Source organism: Carassius auratus, chromosome 33 (genome assembly GCF_003368295.1).
Source record: "Carassius auratus strain Wakin chromosome 33, ASM336829v1, whole genome shotgun sequence".
Classification (NCBI taxonomy): Eukaryota; Metazoa; Chordata; class Actinopteri; order Cypriniformes; family Cyprinidae; genus Carassius; species Carassius auratus.
Window position 1 is genome coordinate 717167 of NC_039275.1, and position 17936 is coordinate 735102.

Sequence of the window (17936 nt, forward strand, 5' to 3'; positions counted from 1 at the left end):
AAAAAAAATTAATTTCTCATTATATAAATTCATATTTTTTGTATGTATTATTTATTTAAATATATTTGTATATTAAGTCACATTAATTCAATAATTTGATTAAAAAAAGGTTTGTAAAAATAAAAAGCAGCTTTGCCATAATTGTAATGCCAACTTCAAAAAACACTTTTTGTTTTGTTTTTTGGGTAGTAAATAAATAACACCATAATGAACTTTTCTTTCAACAGCAATATTTTAGATTAAAATGTATATGGATGCATAAGAAAAAAAGTGTTATAAAAAGTGGCCTCCATTTCATCCTTTTAATTGCTTTTTACCATAACTAGTGAGAATAAGACTGTGTAAGAATAAGACTGCTGCAGCTGCTTCATGTCCAAACTAAACAAACGGAGATGTGTTTGTTCACCTGGTGGCACGAGTTGAGTGGCCGTGAGATATTTCTTATCCGACAGCAGACAGGCGTAAAACTTGATCATGATGCTGATGTCTTCACGCAGACGTTTCTCCGGCTGCGTGGGGAACCGTGGAGCCACACTGAACACACACGAACACAAATTACATTCATTCTGCCTGAGAAACCAAATCTGTTTTGTGTTGATGTCCACACCTGAAGTAATCGAAGGCAGTCGAGTAGATCTTCTCTCTCAGGACGTTACGGATGGTGGCGTTAGTGACCACATCAGCATGAAGAAGAGTGAGACTGAGAGTCAGCAGCCTAACACACACACACACACACACACACACACACACGATATGAACTAAATATCAAATACTAAATAACTTTTGCATTGATATGTTTGTACTGACAATTTCATCAGTATTATTATTTCACTATATGACATGGTTGTAAATAAACAGCTTGCAGTAAAGATTCCACCAAAATAAACAAAAATGCACCTCAAAATCATTAAAGTGAGATGTATATTACATTTAATCTGCTTTGTTTTTCCATGTGAAGACAAGCAATGTGAAGTCTTGATTTCTGAATGCATAAAAAGCAGTAAGTTCTGAAAAGCAGTTCTTAGCTTGTCCTCATTTGTGAGCTGCTGCTAAATGCTTAAATGTAAATGTTTGTCTGTTTCCTCGCACATCAGAACACTTATTAAAAATACAGACTAAAAAACACTGTAATATTGTGAAATTATTACAATTTAAAATAATTGTAAAAAAAAAAAAATCAATTAAAAAAATCAAAAAAAAAAATCCTTAGAATAGACATCTTTTCAAAATTCAAATTCAAAATTGTCCAAAGTGTGGGATCCGTAAAGTTTTTCCTTCCTTTTTTGAAAGAATTTAATACTTTTATTCAGCAAGGATACGTAAAATGTATCAAAAGTGACAGTAAAGACTTCAATTGTTACAAAAGATTTCTATTTTAAATAAATGTTGTTCTTTTTAACTTTTTATTCATCAAATAATCCTGAAAAAAAAAATGTATCACAGGCTCCAAAAAAAGCATAATAAATCATCATATTTTCATGATTTCTGAAGATCACGTGACACTGAAGACTGGAGGAATGATGCTGAAAATACAGCTTTAATAAATTATATTAAAAATTATATTAAACACTTTTTTTACAGTAATCATATTCTACAGTATTAGTTTTTATTACTGTCATTTTGATCCAATAAATTCAGCCTTGATGAACAGAAGAGACTTCTTTAAAAAGTAACTAAAATCTTACAGATCTCAAACTTTTATACAGGGAGATTGATGAACCTGTTAAGTACTACATGTACAGTACACTAAAACACAATACGGTTGTGTGTGTAAGTGGTGCTGGAGGCGTCACCTGAATCGGGGTCCTATCGCAGCGACGTGTCGGTTCAGGCAGCTCTTGGGACCGCCGACGCTCAGAGACAGCGCCCTCTGCAGGACACTGGTGAAGATCTCCACCTGGTCTGCACTGCAGTACTTGGCGATCTCAAACCTCTGCACTAGAAACTAAACACACACAGAGTCTAAATTCACTGATGAAGAAGTGAATGTAGTGTAGTGTATTGCATAAAAAACTAAATGCAATTTTTATAAAAAAAAATTTTTTGGAGATTCAGCAAGGGTTATGTAAACGCCTGACCACAGCTGTGTTACATACCATCTACAGTACGGCAGTGTGTGTTTACAGACCTCGATCCAGAGCGAATGTGGCGTGACGTTTGGTGGACGAGGCAGAGGTTGACTCTCTTCTGAAGCAGCTAAAGGATCGGCCTCCAACTCCGTCTCTGAGAACAAGCCCATCTTCAGCTCGACGGTCATCTGCCAGGCGCCCGCCATCTCACGCATGAACTGCACACACACTTCCCATGAGCGCTATATAATCCTGAACACTCTTATAATGCTGCTTTCAGAGACTCACCTGGACTTCGATCCCATTGCGGGCAGCGAGCAGCCACTCCCAGCAGGCGATGGCCGTCTCCATGCCCTGCTCCGTGAACATCTTCAGAGGAGACCAGCAGAGATGATGCAGCAGCTGAAGATCCCAATCTGAGACAGAGACGTCTGTGTGTCACTCAAACATGATCTGCATCCCAAACGGCCCACACGACCACCTGCGTGCTACCTTTAGTGCTGATGAGCAGCGCGGTCATCTTGAACATGTTCTGCGTGAACGCGTCCGGGTCTTTGGCGTCCAGAGCGTCACCCATCTGAGAAACCATCAGCTTGCTGAGGTTTGACTCACTGTGTGTCACTTTTGCAAACTGCAGCATCCCAGCAACCTTAACAAACAATCGATAAATACATTACAGACACAAACAAATCTTTCAATAACTTTAAGAGAATTTGGAATAAAAGTGTGCATAAATTATTTCACAATGCATCTATACATTTCTTAAATGCATCAACAAAAAGTGCATGAATAAATGTAAACAAATATGCATAAATAGTGCATACTTATCTAAATGAATGGATAAATGCATACATCTACAAATATGCATAAATAATTGCACAAATATCTAAATGAATGCATGCATTAAAAAAAAACATAAATGCCTATATGATAATCAATATGCATAAATAAATGCATGAAAATTCATATATGCACAGATAATTGAATACATGTATAAATATATGCATAAATAAATAAACACAAAGAAGTCCATAAATGCACAAATAGTGCATAAATAAATGTAAAAATGCATGAATGCATTAATTAATGACGCATAACTGAATTGAACTGAAAATGCATAAATAAGTGCATGGATACATGCATGAATAAATGCATGAATTTATGGATAAACTCAACAAATGCACGAATAATGCATAAATGTCTAAATAAGCGCATAAAATAAGTAGAAGCACATAAATAAAATGCATAAATAAAAACAAATAAAACTTAAAAAGTTCACGTTGTTGTCAGGACTGGTGAGATTGACTCATAAACACACTTTTGAGCGCGTTACCTCTCCGGTGTAGCGATTCCGCAGGTTGAGCGACGCCATGAAGTTGGAGTAGTCCTTCTTCACACAGGTGGGCCGCTCGGTCAGCTGGGTAACCTGGGAATGACCAGTTAAAACATCCGACTAAAAACATTTCTGACTAGAGTAAATCCGTTCATCTATAAAGATATACTCTTATGAGCTGACCGCTCTACTGTTATTATAACTGCTTTATAAATGACTGAATGAATGAGTTACAGATGGAGTCAGTGTAAGAAGCGAGGACAACAGTAACACCACCAACCTGAGGAAAAGCTGCCTGGGGCAAGGGGGCGGAGCACACGGCAGGCCACGCCCACCCAACCCGCCGCCAGCCAATCACAACACACACACAGATGAGTTAGCAGCCAGCGGTTAGCAGAGATGGAACAAATAAAGTGAATGACAAAATATTGCAAAATAACATCAGAACACAAGGCATGCACAAAAACAACATTTAAAAGGCCCAAAAAATACAAGGACAAGCAAGAGCCAAATTGATATCATGAACAACAGTGCAAATGAATATTCATAACGCATGATTGCAGGGATAATCACTATCACACAGCTGAGTGTGTTAGCTGGGATCACGTCTGAAATTCCTGGTTAGTTTGAAGCTAAATCATCATTTGTGCAACGCTCTTCATAACACACACTGTTTCCAATTAATGACCTTTCTGTTAATGATCTTAACATGGTCCTTAAATGTGCAGTGCATTGTGGGATACAGTACCTCATACAGTATACTTGCTTATACTGAAATGTAGCAGGTATAGTAAATATAACAAGAAAACTGACTTCAGAAATTAATGCATGCATTATTACATTATTACTGCAAACATTAATTTCCAAGTTGTTTTGAAACGATGTGCATTAGGAAAAGAGCTACAGAAAACTGGCTTGACAATGAAATAAAAACAAATATTTAAATTCATAATAACTGCATAATTGTATAAATGCAAATGTACTTTTTACTTTTTTAGAATTGTGCTTTATTTTTTAAAAATAATGTCAGTGCATATATAAAAGCAATGAATAAATGCATGTAAACTAATAAAACTTTTGACATTGAGAAATTTGTAAAAGTATGCTCAATTGTCAACAATGTCATAATATATATATATATAATTGCATAACTGCATAAATGCATGTTCAAATAAATGCATATTAATATTCAAATATATTATTTTTTACACCATAAGATAATTTTTTTTTTACATTTATAAGTGTATGGTTAATTGTCAAAAAAAAATAATGCATGCACAAATGCATTAATAGAAGCAATTTAAAGTGCACATTCAGATTAAAGCAGTTCAAGATGTTTCGAATCTAGTGGATTTGATTGAGCATGTGGAATAAATCAGTAGTTTTACTAAAGACTTCTTATAAAACGATTGATGATTTGATTTTCCGATCTGCTAAAGACTCGCTACAGTCTTACCTTAATCTGGCCAAAAACCTCAGTTACCATCTCAGTAACCATCTAGCGTAAGAGTACAGCACTGGTTAGCCTCAGGACGCGCGTGTGTGTGTGTGTGTGTGTGTGTGTGTCTCACCCCCAGCGTTGTGCTCTGACGGTTGTATCCTGCGAAGTTGAGGATGCTCTCGGTAGCCATCGCCAAACCCGTGTGCTGAGACAAACCCGACAGCCAGTTCTGATGCTTGTTCAGATACTCCTGAGACACACACACACAGATGCATCGATAGAAATTAATACTTTTATTCATCACGGATGCATTGAATCGATCAAAAGTGAGAGTAAAGACGTTTATGATGCTACAAAAGAGTTCGGTTTCAGATAAACGCTCTTCTTTTGAACCTTCTGTTCATCTGTGAATCCTGAAAAATAAAATGCATCACAGTTTCCACAAAAATATTACACTGATAATAATCAGAAATGTTTATTGAGCAGTAAATCATCATATTTTCATGATTTCTGAAGATCATGTGACACTGAAGACTGGAGGAATGATGCTGAAAATACAGCGGAGCATCACAGAAATAAATTACACTTTAACACAGATTCACACAGAACACAGATGATTTATATTAGAATAATATCTCACTATTTTTACTGTATTTTTGATCAAATAAATGCAGTCTGGGTGAGCAGAAGAGACTTTTAAAACATAAGAAATCTTAAAGACCCCAAACTTTTTGAACATGATTAATATATTTTGATTAACATTCATAAGTCTTGGTGTTTATTTACATGACGATGATTACATGATTTTTTATGATAATTAAAATATAAATATAAATATATACAGTACAGACCAAAAGTTTGGAAAAATTAGTATTTTTAATGTTTTTGAAAGAAGTTTCTTCTGCTCATCAAGCCTGCATTTATTTGATCAAAAATACAGAAAAAACTGTAATATTATTACAACTTAAAATAATAGTTTTTAAATGTATTATACTTTAAATGATCATTTATTTCTGTGATGCAAAGCTGAATTTTTCGGATCATTATCACATGATCCTTTAGAAATCATTCTAATATGATGATTCATTATTAAAGTTGGAAACAGTTCTGCTGCTTAATATTTTTTCAGAACATGTGACACTTTTTTAGGAAAAAAAAAAAGAAGGTATGTTTTTAAAATATAAATATTTTGTAATAGCAATATTCACTACTGGTCAGTAATTTTTTTTCTTTCTTTTTTTTTTATAAAATCAATTCTTTTATTCAGCAAAGATGTGTTAAATTGATAAAAAGTGATAGTAAAGAAAATATATTATTATAATTTTTTTTTTTTTTTATAAATGCAGTTCTTTTGAACCTTTTATTGATCAATTATATTCGACAGCAGAACTGTGTCCAACACTCATAATAAATCAGAATATTAGAATGATTTCTAAATGATCATGTGATCGACTGATGTTACATGTGACACTGAAGAATGGAGGAATGATGCTGAAAATTCAGCTTTGCATCACAGGAATAAATTAATTTTTTAAAGTATATTCAAATAGAAAACTATTATTTTAAGTTGTAATAATGTTTCACAATATTACTTTTTTTTCTGTATTTTTGATCAAATAAATGCAGTCTTGATGAACAGAAGAAACTTCTTTCAAAAACATTAAAAATAGTAATGTTTCCAAACTTTTGGTCGGTACTGTATATATATATTTTTTTTTTTTCTTCTTGCTTTTTTTTCTCAGCAGAACCGTTGTGTCTGTAAATGATGAGATAAGAGAGGATGGCCTGGTGAATGACAGGAATCAGACACATACGATCATACAAACCACATCTCAGACTCAAAGAGCCCAGTATGCGACTCCTCCTCACCTGCAGATGAGATTTGGTTACAGAAGCGGCCCATTTCATGGCCTCCTTCAAGATCTCTCCACAGCGGGCGGCAAAGTCCTTCACGATGCTCTGCACAAACACACAAACCGTCTCAAACCAGAAGACCCCAGACCGAGCAGATATCCACGACTCCGAGTCTGCGTCTGTCTCACCTCTCGCGCCTCGTGTGTGTCCGGGACCGTTATTCTGTACGGAGTGTCGGGAATGTCGTAGTACGGCTGGTCCTTGTGGATGTCCTGTGTCACAGGAGCCGGGGTTAAGAGACTGACACTAGACACACAGATATAGATAGACGGCTCATGTGTGTGTGCTGTACTGACGGCGCTCAGAGACAGAGACAGAGTCTGCAGGATGTCCAACATGGTCTTCAACACCCTCCCACTCCACAGAAGATGAGGAAACCTACAGGACAAACAGAGATTTCAGCTTCTCGTCTTACTCTATACCACTATACATATTATTATTACTGCTGCCTATTATAATAATTATTATTATTAATTATTACTATTATTGCAACAACAAAAACTAGTCATATTTTTAGTTTTGTAGTATAATATTGATGTTCAATTTCGAAAATGAAATCGATAAATATATAAATACTACTACTGTACATCAAATATTAAAATGAATATTGAATAATAATAATAATAGTTGTTGTTGTTAAATTACAATAAATACATAAAAATTTGCAATTAAAATCTAGTAATAAAATACCACTATAATGAGCATTTAAATTTAAACTAAATTATTATTATTATTACCTATTATTATTATCATTATTGCTACAACAACAACTATTATGTATTTCTATTATAGTTATTATTATTAACATTACTGATGTTCAATTACAAAAATTTAATCAATAAAGAAATACTATAGCAATACTACAATTGTAAATAAAATATTCAACATTTGTATTTCATAATAATAGTAGTAGCAGTTGTTGTTGTTTCTGTTAAATTAAAATAGAAAATATTAAATGTAACCATTACAATCTGGTAATAAAATACTGCTAAAATATTGTATTTAATAATAATAATAATAATAATAATAATAATAATAATAATAATAATAATAATAAACATTATTATTGAGTATTATCATCATTATTATTACTACTATCTATTATTATTATTATTAATAATTACTATTATTATTGCTACAAAAACAAAAAATATATATTTTCTATCATTTTTTGGTTAAATTACAAAAATGAAATCAAAGAAATTAATATAGCAATACTACTATTGTAAATAAAATACAAATAAGTAAAATCTGATAATAAAATACTACAAAATACTATTATTATTATTTTTATTCAATTCAATAAGAAATATTTTACAATAGCAATAATGTTACTGAAGAAAAAAAAAATATATATAAAAATTACTATTGCTACTGCTGTATTTGTTAAATTGCATTATAGTAACAATACTATTCTTATAAAAATATATAAAAATTAATAAGTATTTATTAATAGTAAGTTTATTTTACAGAACAAAAGTAGAATTACAATACTAATATTTAAGTAAGTTTTAATTTCTTTACTATTATACATTAAACCATAGAGCTTTTATTTTGGCGGCAAACTTCAGGGAGGTATAAAACTTGAAACATATTTATATACACTTCTCATTTCCAGTTTGGGAAGATGTTTAGTGCATTCTGCGTTTTCATAATCAACAAACTTTGTGTGAGAACTGTTTTCTAATAAGCATTCATCAATATTGGGTGAAATTGTTGAATGTTAGGTAGAGACCTCGAGGACTAGAGATTGTGTGGATAATCTTACGTCTCGGCGAGTCCTGAGAGGTATTTATCTGCGACCCTGCGGATCCTCTTGTGGGTGTGGTTAAAGTTGACCAATAGGAACTGAGCGTGGCGCTCCAGCTCCTCCTCGTGCTCTTTAGTCTTGGGCTGAAACAGCAATCAATGTGACGGTCAATAATGAGCGATCAATAACGCATTCAGTTCAGTGCTTCAACTCACTTTCTCAGCCATCATCTGCAGGAAAACCTCGAAGACTTTATCCCCCACACAGATCACACACTGCATCATGCCTGCATGTTAAGAGAGAGATGCTTATTTGGCATTGCTTTGACAAATGCAAAACTTCCTTAGATGAGTGAGTTATGATTCAATTACATTAATTAGTCAATTTCTATTAACTGAATCAAAACTCTGATTTGTTTGTACAATCTTTCTACAAAACAAGTCACATGATTAGTGTTCATGCTGCATTTCTCGTATCAAGATATAGGTAAATATTTTTATTGTCATATTGGTGTATACAGTATAAAATACAGTAAAAATTGTGAAATATTATTACAATTTAAAAATGCTTTTCTCTGTGTGAATCTGTGTTAAAGTGTAATTTATTTCTGTGATGCTCCGCTGTATTTTCAGCATCATTCCTCCAGTCTTCAGTGTCACATGATCTTCAGAAATCAGAATAATATGATGATTTACTGCTCAAGAAAGATTTACTGATAATTATCAATATTTAAAACAGATTAATAGAAAGATTCAAAGATCAGCATTTCTCTGATTATTATACCCCATCATCCGTAAGCATGAAGTAAGTAGTTTTTTTTTTCTTTAATGGGGTAGTAATGATGCAAAAAAAAAAATTTGACTTTGAAATCGCAAAAATAAATTAAATTTTTAAATATATTCAAAGAGAAAGCCGTTCTTTTAAAAAGTAAAAATATTCAGAACATTACTGCTTTTGCTGTATTTTGGATCAAATAAATGCAGGCTTGGTGAGCAGAAGAGACTTAAATGAATACATATGATTCTTCATGTAAAGTAGGTTTAATGAAAAATATACTTAGATTTTTTTAATTTTGCTTCCTGTCGTAAACATTTAGAATCTGCTAAATCAACCACATTAAATGCTGACCTGATTTGTCTTTCTGGATGGCTTTGTCCTCAAAGTATCTGAACATCACCTGGAAGCGGTCGGCATCATTCGAGTGCAGCATCCTGAGGAAGAGAAGGATTAAAACGCACAGAAAGGGAAACGACGCATTAAAAACAAATAATGAGAGGAGCTGGAGGAAGGAAAGCGTCTCAAACCTCATATACTCCAGTCGGTACACGGACAGCAGGTAAGTGCACATGGCAAAGTCGAGTTTATTGATGAGGGCAGCAGCTTCAGGTGACGGATCCAACAAATTAATGATGGTGCTGCGCAGTTCACTTAACTCCGCCTTCAAAAGGAGATCAGGAACACTTCATTTTGATATTCCATATATATTAAGATATACTGCATGCTATTTTTGTAAAATTGCATGTAAAACACTATGGATAAAGTAGTTTGCAAACATTGTTGTCACATGATTGAAACGCGTGGCATGTCCACAGTATCCAGTTAAATTTTTCTGAAATAACTTCGGCTGCTTTGCATTTTTGATCCATTTTTCTAATAAAACTGTTTGGAGTTAAATCGAAATAATCAATAAGCTTAAAAAAAAAATCTAATCATGCATCTAATAACTTGCATTAACATTTATGCATTCATCCAAAGTGACAAAAGCGATATGTCTAAGAGCCAACAATATTAACAATATATAATTCCAGCTTTGTTATAAAAACCTGAAGTAAAAGCACATTTGATATTGAGAGCACAAATACTGCACCTACACACTCAACTTTAACACTGAGAGAAAATCGTTTAATAGATTTTTAATTTGGTATCCAAAGAAAATTGACGGTAGCCATTGACTGCTATATGTGGTAAGGAAAAACAAATACTATGGAAGTCGATGGCTACCGCCAACATTTTGGTGACCCATATTCTAAAAAATATCTTCTTTTGTGCTCAACACAGAAAAACACTCGCACAGGTTTGGAATAAATTCAGGTTGAGTAAATAAAAGAGTTTGGATCGGGAGGCTGTAAAACAGTAAGACATTGTTGGGATACCGGAGTAACCGTGTCATTCTTTAGGGCCGAGTTGTACTGGAGCTCTGAACGCAGCGGTTCTCCACTGGGGAATGTGAGCAGCGGAGATTTTGTGGCGATTTCACACACTCCCTCGTACCATTCCTCAGGCCACAGACCTAACACACACACACACACACACACACACACACAGACAGAATCCTGTAGAAATACTCTCTCCTCGGGTTATGAGATCTTACTTCAAGAAACCGTACACAAGATGCTTTAATGCTGTCAGAGATTGTTTATTTCCTTACCAGAACCTTCCACAGCAAAACCCATGACCACAGAATAGAGCCAGAAATCTCTAAAGAGCTTCTGAAGGCGAGGTTTGGCCTCTTTAATGGGAGGCAACCGACGGGTCAACTGGATAGAAATAAACACAAAACACAATTAAAATTTAGAAACATTATGAAAATGTTGGTAGTTCTTTCAAAGAATTATATCCTACAAAAAAAAAAAAAATGTTGCCACTGTTTGTGCCTTAGGGATTTTTTTTGTTTTGATTTTTTATTCCATTTATTAAACAAAAAAATAATTAAATAAATTTACTAAACTAAAATGTAAATAATAATAAAATAATTGAATATAAAAATTATATAACTGTTACTATACTTTAAATTGTAAAACAATATTCTTATCACATTAGGGATTTGTTTATAGTGGTCGACGGATATTTTGCCAAAGCCGATATATCGGCCGATATTCTGCTTTTTTTTTGGCCCACTGTTATATTCAAATGCTTTAGTATGAAAAATACTTTGTCATCTAAAGTAGAAGTATGTTTATTTTACACATTTATTTTTTAATCCATTGTGAAATGATTACAATTTTCTTTAATACTCACGAAAACAGCATTGGCTGTCAAAAAAAAAACTAATATCGGTCGACCGATATTTATTTATAGTCATTGTTAAACATTACACATCATCTGCTTGCATCGCCAAAAAATAAAAAACGTTTAAATTGAATCCAAATCACTAAATGCATCTACTTTTCCCTCTAAATATAAAAAAATGTGTCAGTGTGTCGTCAAAGCAGGGTTACATGATATTTATTCAATAGACGGTCTGCTTTTCAATGCACTTTTATGAGCTTGCATGTACTAAATTTTCCAATAAGTAAAATTTTGCCTCCAAGGAAAGACACTCTTCAGTCAGAAAACAGATCATATCAAGAACCTTTTGAAAAAAGAACTGCAACTCTCTGCATACATTGAAACGGCATGGCAGTTTGCTCAATAGATTTTATACAGCTGTCAGGGATATTGGGATAAAAGCTATGCAGTGTACCTATGGTAGTACAAGTCCTAATGGGCCATTAGTGTATTTATATTAATTTGCAGCTAGTATTAACGTATTGAGTGCATTTCAAGGGTTAATTGAGTCAGATGAAGGTCTGTGAGGACTGTTTGAACTCGCTGCTGTTTGATCAGTGAAGAGCCACTTCAAAGTCCAGCTGGAGAACGAATCCACAAACAGACGGTCCACACACACACAATCACAGAGATTCCAGAGCGAAAGAGCAGGTAAGCAGCTCAAACTAACATAAAAGTTTTCTTAAGACTGTTGACATCGGTGTGATATTTCTGAGATCAACCAAAGGCAAGACTTTAACAATCGTTGAAAATCACTGAAAAAAAATTAATTGATTATTCTGGATACTGGGTGTCCCTATAACTGTCTATAGCTTAGGATTTACTTAACTTACAAGACACTTTGGACCAGTGTTGTTATTGTTAAAAATTTTATAATATTGTGAGAATTTTTAAATAAAATGGAAAATAATATATATATTATATATTTATTTATTAATATATTTATAACTAAATTAATATTAAAAAGGTTTCCTTGCCAGCTAACTAAAAATAGTATTTGAAGCATGAAAACTGAAATAAAGACAATATAATTTTTTTTTCATAAAACAAACAAAAATGAATATGAACAATTAAAAAATTATAATAAAATGTAAAAACTATAATAGTATCTAAATTTGGTATGATTAAATTTACACTAATTTGTATAAAAGTATCTGCTATATATCTATATATATATCTATATCTATATATATATCTAACATTTTTTTTTTCACACGCACAAACATATACACATTTGTCAATCATTCAGTATGCCCATGTGTGCATTTTTTTTATAGGATGTGGTTTGTTCCAGTTATAGTTGTAGCCTCTCTTCTGAGCAACCCCGCTCTAGCTGGGGTCAAAGACCTCAGCTCACACTTTGATGGAAGTGAGAAGGAAAAGTTGGTGGACGCCCGTGGACTTCCTCCAAAGGGAGAGGACACAGACATTGAGTCCATTCCTCTGGATTTCCATCGGGAGAATACAGTCACAAATGACCTCCCTCTGGAGGGGTTGGAAGATGAAGACTACATTGACTTTGATAAGATCTTAGCAGAGGGTGAGGATGACTATAGTGAAGGTGATCATATAGATGAGATTTCCACTCCTGCTCCTGACCTGGACCTCTTTGGGGAGCCCAGTGACCCCAAAATCCGCCGAGCACGTCTGCTGCGGCTCTTTCATGGGCGAACTCGTCTCCAGCGCATCAATGTTGTCAACACGCGCTTCGGGTGCCGGCTTTATCGGAAACTGCGCAATCGACTTAACCAAACGGACAACATTCTGCTAGCTCCTGTCGGGATCTCCATTGCGATGGGAATGATGGCTCTGGGAGCCGGCCCAACCACTCACGAACAACTCTACCAAACTCTTGGATTTGCTGAATTCGTCAACGCCAGCACTCATTACGATAACTCAACTGTGCACAAGCTGTTCCGGAAACTCACGCACAGGCTTTTCCGACGAAACTTCGGCTACAACTTACGCTCCGTTAATGACCTGTACGTGAAAAGAAACATCCGCATACAGGAGGCTTTCCGTAGCGATGCAAAGACGTACTACTTTGCCGAGCCGCAGTCTGTGGACTTTGCTGACCCGGCCTTCCTGGTGAAGGCCAACCAGCGCATTCAGAAGATCACCAAAGGTCTGATAAAGGAACCGCTAAAGAGCGTAGACCCCAATATGGCAGTGATGCTCCTGAACTACCTGTACTTCAAAGGTGAATCCATTCTAGCCCAAATACTGGAACGCATTAGGACTTTTGTTTTGATCCTTCATTTGAATAGTCTGCCCTGATTTCTAGAGCAAAAAAAATCATGCACTATTTGAAATGCTTTGAGTACTACCATTGAGTTTAATATTGAGTATCCAAATTTGATGTTAGCCTAACTAAATAGACCAGAATTTTGACTAGGTCAACAAAAATTCATGGCTGTGCTGGTTCGCCAATTTGACCTGAACCAAACCAAACACAAACCAGTACAATTACAGCCTAAGCTGGTCTTTTCAACAGGGAAACCTGTGGATCATTGAAGCAAACCCTGCACCTGGAGGGCTACCATACTTCAGACTTCAGTTCCAGCCCTATCCAAAACACCTGGCCGTAATTTTCTAAAACTCTTGGTTGCAGATCTTTGGTAAATATGAACTTCTGTCCAACCCGGGATGTCTAATTCTGCTCCTGAATGGTCCATTTACTGTAGAGTTTAGCTCGAATACATGTTTCTTGGGATCCTGAAGACCTTGATTAGCTGGTTCAGGTGTGCTAAATTAGGACTGGAGCTAAACTCTGCTGGATGATGACCTTCCAAGAGTAGGGTTGGCTACCCCTACTGAAAATATTTGTTAAATAGGGACTTCGGTCTCAACAAGGGATGTTCTATCCTCTTTCTGGAGGGTCAATTTCCTGAGAAGCGTAGCTCCAATACATATGCCCGAAGCATTTTTTTTTAATCCTGAAGACGATGATTAGCTGGTTCAGGTGTGTTTAATTAGGACTGGAGCTGAACTTTGCTGGATGATGGCCCTCCAAGATAAGGGTTGGCTTCCAAAGCTGTAGATCTTCGGTCTCAACCAGGAGTGTCCACTCCCACTCCTGGACGGCCAATGTCCTGCAGACTTTAGTGCTAGCACACCTGCCTGGAGGTTTGTTATGACCCTGAAGACTATCTGGACTATCCTGAACTGATTAGCTGGTTCAGGTTCAGGGCAAGAAACTAAACCCTGCAGGAAGATGGCCCCCAGCACTGAATACAACAGCTGTAGATATTTGGTAAACTGAAACCATTGTATCAATCAGTAGTGTTCAGTCCAGCTCCTGGAGAATCACTTTCTTGCAGAGTGTAGCTCCAACACCCATGTCTGAAAGTTTCAAGTGTTCCTGAAAACATTTATAGTAGGGCTGCACAATATTGGGGCAAAAATGACATTGCGATATTTTATTTTTTTGCGATATATATTGCGATATGAAATCTAATAATTTTTTCTTACAAACAAAAATGGGGTGAGCACACTTACATTCTCATTTTAAATGATTTAAACATCGACACCATCATGTCAATTGATTAATATGTGCGAGGGAGAGAGAGCAAGACAGTGCTCGTGTTGTTTGAAGATGGTGAGCATGCGGCCGGGGCTCGCTCGCTATCTCTCTCTCGAACTCTCGCGTTCTCTCTCTCTCTCGTGCTCTCTCTCTCTCTCTCTCTCCCGCGCTCTCTCTCTCTCTCTCTCCCCCTCTCCCTCTCTCTCCCCCTCTCTAGCGCGCTCCCTCTCCCCCTCTTTCTCGCGCTCTCTCTCGCGCTCTCTCTCTCCCTCTCCCTCTCTCGCGCTCTCTCTCCCCTCTCTAGCGCGCTCCCTCTCCCCCTCTTTCTCGCGCTCTCTCTCGCGCTCTCTCCCTCTCCCTCTCTCGCGCTCTCTCTCCCCCTCTCTCTCATGCTCTCTCTCCCCCTCTCTCTCGCGCTCGCTCTCTCTCGCTCTCTCTCTCCCCCTCACTCTTGCTCTCTCTCTCTCTCTCCCCCTCTCTCTCTCTCTCTCTCCCCCTCTCTCTCGCGCTCGCTCGCTCTCGCGCTCTCTCACCCCCTCTCTCTCTCTCTCTCTCTCTCTCTCTCCCCCTCTCTCTCGCGCTCGCTAGCTCTCGCGCTCTCTCACCCCCTCTCTCTCTCTCTCTCTCTCTCTCTCTCTCTATCTCTCTCTCTCTCTCTCTCTCTCTGCCCGGTCAAAACTTTCACTCTATGATGGTTAAGCTGTGCAATTAATCCGCGAATCACATTCGTCAAGGGCCGGGGAGCAGTACAGTTAATGAATAACAGATCAACTACGACAGCCTACATTGCACATTAATTAGCTTGTTAAGGGCTAGAGCTAAACTCTGCTGGTAGGTGGCCCTCCAGAAACCGGACTGAATACGCCTTTTTTAAACAAATAAGAAGTCATAAGGAATATTATTACATATATAAAAATACAATCTTATCTATTCACTGGTACAACAAATACAGGTGCATGGGAGCAGAAGTTCCCAAAGGAACTGACACACTTCCGGCAATTCCGTGTCAATGAGAAAAAGCAGGTGCGCGTTCCCATGATGCAGAACAAAGGAAGCTACCTGGCAGCGGCTGATCACGAGCTCAACTGCGACATACTGCAGCTGCCCTACACCGGAAACATCAGCATGATCATCGCCGTTCCTCAGAAACTCTCTGGAATGAGATCCCTGGAGCAGGAGATCTCCCCAACTCTGATCAATAAGTGGCTAAACAACATGACCAACAGGTAAAGCACTTGCCATAGTCTGAGACCAAGTTACAAACAAGTCACTTTAATGTCTCCGACTCAATGACTTGAAGATGATTTAACATGAAGTTGGACAAGTTCATGGATTAATATCTTTGTTGAGGTATGCAACAACACTGTGATCAACATCTTAGACACTAGAGTTAAGTTCAGGTGTAACCAATATTCTTATTCCCATTTAATTTCCCTGAACTTCCAGTTTTAGTGGTACTTCATGGTTTGGAATATAGTTTGGTTTTTGGTTTATAGTTAGGGTTGGATGTTAGTGTTGGAGCTTGCTAAGAATATTGATCCAGAAATACCTTCTTCTTGGCTAAATCATTCTCCACTAGTCTTTTTGGCTGTGCATGGTCTTAAAATCTTCCTCTGGTAGGACTCGTGAGGTGGTTTTTCCACGGTTTAAGCTGGAGCAGAACTACGACTTGATTGAGCACCTGAAGGAAATGGGCTTGACAAACCCGTTTACTGAAAAGGGTGACTTTTCCCCAATGACTTCCGAGAAGATCATCATCAACTGGGTAAGAGAACAACTGACCAATTCAACTCATAACTTGCTTCTGTTGAGAGTACTTTAGTGCGCCTACGCCTACAAAAACATACTCTTTGACCTTTCATTGCACCATCATAACCTTCTTTTCCTGTAATCCTCGTCCTCTTCTCTCTCAGTTTAAGCATCAGGGCACCATTACAGTGAATGAAGAAGGTACCGAGGCCGCAGCAATGACACACATCGGATTCATGCCTTTATCAACACAGACGCGTTTCATCGTGGACCGCCCCTTCCTCTTCCTCATCTACGAGCATCGTACGGGCTGCATTGTGTTCATGGGACGTGTGGTAGACCCTTCACAGAGTTAATCAGATGCACATACACAATACAGCCGTGCAATGGCCGATGCATGCATGCATAAGAATGAAACTTAGCCAAATAAGTGGATGAGAATGATTGTTTGTTTTATCAAGTAAAGTGAGTTTTTTAAAGAACTGCTAGTGAAATTTAAAACCAATGATAAACATCTATGTATTTTTGAAGCAGGACGTGTTGTTAAATAAAATGAATCAGAGGACTGGATTATTGAATTAATCTGATCAAAGGGTGAATGAAAACAACACTCGAGTACACTAACAACATGGAAGAACATTTTGCAAGCATGGTAAATATTTGTCAGCAGTTAAAGTCTAACCACAGGAGCTCAAGATCTAATTACAGTTTCTAGACAGACGCGTGAATAATGAAGCATATTAGTATCTGATTACAAAAAAACGAGCAATCTTCAAAGGCATGCTATCCCTAAGAGAGCTCATAAATCATTTAAAGGAAACATTTTCCTTTCCACTAACGTTTGCATACTATATCAGACGTAAAACAGGCCCAGAAGAAAATATTGCTATTTTTACTTACTTACCAAAACATTTATACAATTTAATTCAAAACAAATATTAAAAATATTTCAAAGCAGTTTTCAGTAGAACTTTATGCCCTATAAATATTATAACAACAATTTATATTATTATAAATTACGTACTATAATACTGTAATTGTAATATTCTTATATTAAATTACATTAAATAAAGTGTATTCAATATTTTGTTAATACAAAATCATTACAT

At 36.3% G+C, this 17936-nt stretch overlaps 2 protein-coding genes across 4 annotated transcripts in view; one reads left to right on the top strand and one right to left on the bottom strand.

The window, feature by feature from the left end:
* LOC113052653 (phosphatidylinositol 4-kinase alpha-like) overlaps nt 1-17936 on the bottom strand; it is a 51892-nt gene that overhangs the window by 15948 nt on the left and 18008 nt on the right. The window contains exons 21-39 of one of the 3 annotated variants that reach the window (XM_026217046.1): nt 10936-11044; nt 10661-10797; nt 9812-9945; nt 9636-9718; nt 8723-8793; nt 8526-8650; nt 7054-7135; nt 6886-6969; nt 6713-6802; nt 4974-5093; nt 4859-4900; nt 3683-3697; nt 3403-3495; nt 2562-2718; nt 2358-2485; nt 2129-2287; nt 1794-1945; nt 608-715; nt 407-534 (exon numbers count right to left, since the gene is read on the bottom strand). In XM_026217046.1, coding sequence (XP_026072831.1) covers nt 407-534; nt 608-715; nt 1794-1945; nt 2129-2287; nt 2358-2485; nt 2562-2718; nt 3403-3495; nt 3683-3697; nt 4859-4900; nt 4974-5093; nt 6713-6802; nt 6886-6969; nt 7054-7135; nt 8526-8650; nt 8723-8793; nt 9636-9718; nt 9812-9945; nt 10661-10797; nt 10936-11044 — 2017 coding nt within the window. The remainder of the gene's footprint in view (nt 1-406; nt 535-607; nt 716-1793; nt 1946-2128; nt 2288-2357; nt 2486-2561; nt 2719-3402; nt 3496-3682; nt 3698-4858; nt 4901-4973; nt 5094-6712; nt 6803-6885; nt 6970-7053; nt 7136-8525; nt 8651-8722; nt 8794-9635; nt 9719-9811; nt 9946-10660; nt 10798-10935; nt 11045-17936) is intronic. The other 2 variants (XM_026217042.1, XM_026217045.1) reach the window with 2 other exon arrangements.
* On the top strand, nt 12080-17397 carry LOC113052654 (heparin cofactor 2-like). Its single transcript, XM_026217047.1, has 5 exons — nt 12080-12206; nt 12833-13755; nt 16031-16304; nt 16699-16843; nt 16992-17397. Exons 2-5 carry the CDS (start codon nt 12834-12836, stop codon nt 17181-17183), a joined length of 1533 nt encoding a protein of 510 aa, XP_026072832.1. The 5' UTR covers nt 12080-12206; nt 12833; the 3' UTR covers nt 17184-17397.

What these genes read in the sequence shown, in the direction of transcription:
- LOC113052654 (XM_026217047.1), top strand. Translation starts at nt 12,834, where the DNA reads ATGTGGTTTGTTCCAGTTATAGTTGTAGCCTCTCTTCTGAGCAACCCC. An exon ending in CTAAACAACATGACCAACAG is followed by an intron (nt 16,305 to 16,698) that starts GTAAAGCACTTG and finishes TTCCTCTGGTAG; the next exon opens with GACTCGTGAGGTGGTTTTTC. An exon ending in AGAAGATCATCATCAACTGG is followed by an intron (nt 16,844 to 16,991) that starts GTAAGAGAACAA and finishes CTTCTCTCTCAG; the next exon opens with TTTAAGCATCAGGGCACCAT.